Source organism: Schistosoma mansoni, chromosome 4, assembly GCF_000237925.1.
Source record: "Schistosoma mansoni strain Puerto Rico chromosome 4, complete genome".
Classification (NCBI taxonomy): domain Eukaryota; kingdom Metazoa; phylum Platyhelminthes; class Trematoda; order Strigeidida; family Schistosomatidae; genus Schistosoma; species Schistosoma mansoni.
The window spans coordinates 22,048,509-22,055,271 of record NC_031498.1 but is presented as its reverse complement, the minus strand read 5'-3'; the positions used below and the strand labels follow the sequence as shown (position 1 = coordinate 22,055,271).

At 31.8% G+C, this 6,763-nt stretch overlaps 2 protein-coding genes across 2 annotated transcripts in view; one reads left to right on the top strand and one right to left on the bottom strand.

Moving 5' to 3' along the window:
• Positions 1 to 727: 727 nt before the first annotated feature.
• On the top strand, positions 728 to 778 carry Smp_197820 (putative spfh domain / Band 7 family protein; the record flags this gene model as incomplete). Its single annotated transcript, XM_018797210.1, has 1 exon — positions 728 to 778. A coding segment is annotated over one exon (51 nt), but the record flags the coding sequence as incomplete, so codon positions are not given.
• Positions 779 to 1,248: 470 nt separating this feature from the next.
• The window catches only part of Smp_041960 (hypothetical protein), a gene marked incomplete at both ends in the record, with an annotated part of 7,608 nt that continues 2,093 nt past the window's right edge, over positions 1,249 to 6,763 (bottom strand). Inside the window, 3 exons of the mRNA XM_018797208.1 lie at positions 1,249 to 1,539; positions 3,023 to 3,468; positions 6,092 to 6,613. Of these exons, the coding sequence (XP_018652273.1) occupies positions 1,249 to 1,539; positions 3,023 to 3,468; positions 6,092 to 6,613 (1,259 nt within the window). The remainder of the gene's footprint in view (positions 1,540 to 3,022; positions 3,469 to 6,091; positions 6,614 to 6,763) is intronic.

The following is a 6,763-nucleotide window of genomic DNA, read 5'->3' as shown; positions in this document are numbered from 1 at the left end:
ATGGAAAACCTGGAAGCACTGGACGGTTTTCCATGGTGATCTAGCTTCAATTGACTCATGATCTCAACCATATAAAATTACTAAAAATCTCCACCAAACCCCCTTCTGATAATTAGAAACTTACTTTGACAATTTGTAATCACTTATGGATTTTTTCGATATTTCTTCCTTTAACATTTTCCAAGTAACCTAAATAATAAAATGTTAATAGAAACACAATAGAGATGTTTAGTTTTTTTCAAAAGAATTACCAAATAAACAGACCACAACTACCTCCGACCACTTAACAGTAAAACACAGTGCATTAGTTAACTTAATGGTACCAATACTAACTGCTCGACAGAAATCGATTAGCTCTAAATACTAGACAAGCGTGACATTGATTACTAATAATGACCCATCATTGTAAAATATGTAAGTGTTGCAAGAAATCAGTCGTTCTTATCGTTCCTATGTTATCATCCCTCTAACCATTATAGTGGATAGTTGTGTTTGAATTATCATCTATCTCGGAACTGTAAACAGTTAATCCAATATAGTGCATGTGAGAATGAAAACTAAGTCCTAAGCTTTTTATTAATTGCTTTCAATCATCTAACAATGGCTTACCACCTTTTATTTAGTAATCTACTTACTCTGTGAATGTACAGCATCTACATACATGCTATATAAGATAAATGTCAGCGAATTCGTAGGTAAAAATGCTATGACTTATAACTGTTTATAGAATAGCTTATCAGAATGGAAAGAAGTTCATACTGAATCTGGATCTGAATAATGATCTCCAAGTTAGAAACTTAAAAATCTATCCACCAAGTCATAAGATCAAGCTCCTTATCATGCCTTATTTTCAATTTGATCGATTAATATTGTACATAATTATTCTTAGAATGAGAAAAAGGCAATTTTCCTGACAGCCCACCTTTGATATTCATGTCTCTATCTGTAATTCAATGAAGTAAAATTGGGTACGTTTATTAATCGATATGAAGATAATGAATAAAACAGAAAGATATCCCTTATTCATGGTCAACTGATTAACTTGCTGTGAATTTTCAAAATCACAAGATCATTTCAGAAAAACAACACCGGAAACATTAAAATCAACGTTAACTGAAATCTCTTTTCAATCTCAACACCTTCAGTAAGTAATAATTGATTTATTAAACGATGAAGGTATTTAAGTACTCCTTAAACTATCTATTAAACTTATCAAGTGGAAATAATTATTTAACATTAAACATCAGATCAACCGCTAAATTCAAAATCAACACAACATACCTGACCAGTTTGATTTACACTTAAACCATAATTCATTGTATTCACTATTTGACGTGCAATATGAAATAAATGTTCTCGTTGTGTAATCAATTCAGGAATTTGTTGTACCAAACGAAATGTTATTTCATTAATTGTTATTTCAAAATGTCTTAATGGTCTAGTTAAACGTTTAACTGAATCTGTTCGTCCAAATATTAATGAATGTTTTCTTAATCCATTTATACGATTTTTATCGTTTTCTGGTAGTTTTAAAATCTCCTACAATATATGGATGTCAATAAACAGTAACTAATTAGTTAATCATTTAAAATTGTTCAATATTAGAGTATGTTAATGATACCCAGATTTTAAATAGCACATATCTGATATCATTGTAAAGGTAAATTATTATATTATAATTTTATATATAGTTGAATTCATGAGTCACTTGAAGCTAGACCACCATGGAAAACCTGGAAGCACTGGACGGTCGTTTCGTCCAATTGTGGGACTCCTCAGCAGTACCCATTCACGATCCCGCACTCGCGAGATTCGAACCCAGGACCTACCAGTCTCGCGCGAAAGCAATTAACCAATAGACCACTGAGCCGGCATCCAACGGTGTTAATGTCTAACTTCAACCAATCCACTGCTGAGGAGCCCCACATAAGGACGAAATGGCCGTCTAGTGCTTCCATGTTTTTCATGATGGTCTAGCTTCAATTGACTAATGATTTCCACTGTATATTAAATTACTAAAAATCTCCACAAAAAACCCCCTAATATTATATTTGTTTACTGAACAATAATGAATACTACGCTGTTTAGTTCTCACTAATGAATGAATCCTCCAGATCGAATATGAAACTTGACTACAGAATAACTAAACTGATGAACAATTTTTACTGATATCATTTTAGATAACATTAATTTTATTAGTATTCCTAATAAAAACGGCGGATTGGTATTGAAATACATTTTCAGGTCTGTACTTCAATTGCCGAGGACAGATTTTATAAAGAATTCCGGTGTGCAGTCTATGCTCTATCATGAGGGGTAACAGGTGTAAGTAAGTAACTTCAATTGTTTCTGCCCTTTTAAAATACTGAGAATATTTGTTTGTTTGTTTTTTCAAATAAAATCTATTTTCTTCCATAACTAATAGACATGACTCTCATTAAACATTAATATTTGTTTGACCCTATCAAGAGATTGAAATGCACCAATCAATTATTTTGCTTTAGTTTTACGGTTTATTCGAATAGGTTACTTCACTCGAAATTCAACTCTCAATAGTTTTACACTTCAAATCAATTGTGTGAATAATATACTATTAGGACAAATTGTTAAAATGTTTAATTCTGTGCAACACTTAATGATGATTATCTAGAAGGTCTAATCTGAAATAATTAAGCAATAAACTATGCTTATTAGTCAGTTACGTCACCAGCTGGTTCATTCTATAGGTTATTGAATTTAAGAAATCATCTCGAATGTTCAGAATAATTATATGACAGTTTTCCTTGTAATTTTGTTCATGGTTTCTAATGACTTGGAATTATTTCAGATATATTGCTCCATAACGACCGAAACCGCTGTTTTACTGATACCATGGGTATCTTTATGTCATGCATATTATATATATATATATATATATATATATATATATATATACATATATATATATATATATATAAAGAGAGAGAGAGAGAAAGAGCGAGAGAGAAGGGGAGGGAGGGAGAGCGGAACCAACGTTACCTACTTGTATTTCTTGTTCATTCGTATTTCGTGAATTGTTAGATTTCCTAATTTGAAATTTTGGTAAATATGGTAATAATGCAGTGATAGCAATTTCCAATTTTAAATAATCTGATTTCATTAAAGTTGCACTTGGACGTACTTTCAATGGATCTTCAGTAAAATTTTCGGTTAAAATAAGTTTTGGTACATGAATTTGTGAATTTGTTATTGTTTCTGTTAAATTGATTTCTTCATTGCTTGATATAAAAGGTGATGGATGTAAAATTGGAGGTTGGGATAATTGTAATGAATATGGTGAATTATTTCTTGACAGAGTAGGACTATTTAATAAATTATTTTGTGTTTTTGATTGACTTGTCTCATTAATATCTTGAATGTTTTCTTCTTGTTGTTGAGAGTTCTGTGATGAAATTGTTTGTTCCAGTGAATGAGTATAATTAGATAATCCTGAAATTGTTAAGTTAAATAATTCATCTTGATGTGACAGATGTACTTTCAATTAATATTGAAAAGATTTGGTATAAGTTGAGAATATCTTAAGAAGTAAAAGCTTTTAAAATAAACAATTTTGAAGGTAACTAATATCACAAATTAATTGTAACTAGACAACGGTTACAAACTATGATGAACTGGAAAACTGTTTCATCCTATTATACAATAATTAAATAGTCTCCATCTACAACACTATCTTGAGTACAATCTCATGAAACTTTTCAGAGATCTTAGATTGGGTTGGATCTAAGGTTTTATTTAAATATAATATAATAGAGTATAAATTACATTGACTGATCACTGAGTGGTGACCAATGTCATGTTTGTTTAGTCATTAGTGATGCTCAAGTCCCATCAATCAAGTTAGACTATCGCTACTAGCCTAAATCACTCGATATCGTGTTTACAATGATGTGATACTATGTGGTTCGAGCTAGTAGGCAGGAAAGCTTGGACCTTAGAATAACGGTTGAATTGCAGCTTGATCGAAAAAATTCGACCACCATTAAAATACGAAACAAATATGACGTTGGTCATTAGCTAATAATTAATCACTGGAAATATCTCAGTTATGGAAGAGCAGGGTCGCTGGCCGATTAGCTAGTGGTAGCCTCCCGAGCTATGAAAATGGGTGATTAGTGTTCAAACATTGTTGATTATAAGGACACTTCGCTAATTAGTCTCAGCTAGCACTAGCCCTATGTTCTTCTGTTAACTACTACAATTGAAGGGTAGATTGATGAGCTAACAAAAAAATAAAAATACTGTTATCTATTTCCCCATGGCTACTGATTCGAGTTTTAAAAAAAGATCCTGTATTTTAGCGTAATCTATCAAAATGTAACTCAGCAACAGATGAATATTTTTATCTACAAGACTTCATTTTTGAAAGACTGTATTTATAAGGTAACCATGACACAAGTGTCTTGTATCTTCTGGACTTTAGCTCTTCTCCGTGACCCCTAGATCAGGTGAAAGGTGTGGTTATTAAAAAAATTTTATTTCTTATTAAAATACGAAGGTAAAAGTTTGACAAAAAGGAAGTGAATTAATTTTATGTAAAGATGAGTTACGTAATCGATTACGTCATTGAACATTCTCCTCCAAAATCTCTCCCCCCTACTGCGAGATGGGAATGTCTGTTTCTTATCAGTATAATGTTACGAATATTGATTATGCAATTGTCACAACTTTCAAAAGTGTCATTAGAACACTCAATCGATCAGTTTTAGTTTTCCCGTAAAATCATTCCCACAGGCTGATCATCTCAGCTAAAGGAAAAATTTAACAGTAAACTATTAAGTGACTTGTACATGCAAGTTTTCATTTTCTGCTCACTTGATAAAGTAGGTCTCTGACGCAAAAGATTAGTTAATCGATTACTTAGTTTGATGAATTATGAAAACATTAGATGAATAACTGTTGCAAACCACTGAAACAAATATATAGTGAATTGACCGAAGTTTGAAACGTTATTGCGGTCACTACAAGCAATCTTTATACTTCTGGATTCGAACTCATTTTAGGTTGTGAGTGTTCACTACCGAAGAGTGCTAAAGGGGGATGCGACAGTTATTTAACACTCGTTACTTTTCAGTGGTTCACCATTTGCTATTAATTAATATGACAATTATTCTCAGACTAGAGGATTGTTTTATCACAGTCAAAGTTTCTCAAAAATCTGGATGCGCACTGTTGAGGAGTCCCACATTAGGACGAAAAGGCCGTCCAGTGTTCCCAGGTTTTCCATGGTGGTCTAGCTTCAATTGACTCATGATTTAAACTATATAAAATTACCAAAATCTCCACAAAACCCCCTTCTGATAAAAAATAAATCGTTGCAGTTAATTTACGGATTTATATTTAATAAGGGAAATCAGAATTTGTAATTCCTATTCGATTCCCAATTTATAAAACTTTTAAGGTTCTACGAAGTTCCTTACGGATCATATTGATTGGGATTAGAAATCTTAGCTACTCAGATAATATCCTCGAAGTTACACAAAATGTACATGGTCAGAGACTGAGAGCTATGAATCAAACTGATCATAGTAAGATGTATGCCTTCATTCCTAAGTGGGAAACACATTCGTGTGTACTTTACAACAATTGAACAGATTAATTAGCTGTTAGCTTAATTGAATGACAATTCAACTTTCTGACACTTTTACAGCTATATTACTCTTTATCAATAAAGGGTTGTGGAAATTGTTGAGTTTAGATGATGTCATGAATGGATTAATGTTAGACCACCATTGAAAAACTGGAAGCACTGGATGGCCGTTCCATGCTGGTATGGGACTCCTCATCAGTGCACATCCACAATTCACGAAGTTAAGCATTCGCGCAAGAGACCGAAGGTCTTGGGTTCGAGCCTTACATGCGGGATCGTGGGTGAGCACTATTGAGGATTTTCATAGAGAAATGGCCACAGCTACCATTGGAACATCATTTTAACCGCAAGTTTAGAAAAAATTAAATAAATTCCCAATTGATCACCATACAACAATAACATTATTTCAAAAAATAATCAAGAAAGTTATTTGCTAAAACTATAACTCACTAAAACTAGTCTCACTTCTATCCATACATTTTGCTGGTGTCATTAAATGTCGCTGATCAGAAATACCCATAGCTAATGATTGAAACATTGAATAATTTTGTGGATTATTCAATATTGCCCACTGATTAAATAAAGGATTTAACTGTTGTGAATAATTTGATAGAATACATTGTGTTGAAGGTAATGAATTCATTAATGATGATTGATTTGGAATTAGATTTAATCCGGAATAAATGGAAGGTAGAAATGAACACCAATTAGCATTTGTAAACATACTACTATTATTATTATCAGTAATATTCAAACTTGATCCTTCTTGTGTAGTATATATATTATTATTATTACTATTTGATTGAAATTCTTTAGTTATATATTGATGATTCAATGGTGTATTATTTTGCAAAGAATATTGAATAAGTGCTTTTTTTAATCTTTGAACATGTAATGGTTTATTATCCATTCCAACAATTTTAATAAGTTGATCAAATTCATTAGGATCTTTTAATGAATCTATTAATTGTTGTATATCATCACCACCTTGAAGTAAAATTATGAATAAAATATATGTATACATTTATATTTAATATCAGAGGGGGTTTTTGTGAATATTATAGTAATTTTGATAGTTTAAATCATGAGTCAATTGAAGTTAAATCAGCATGGAAAACCTGGAAGCACTGGACGGCC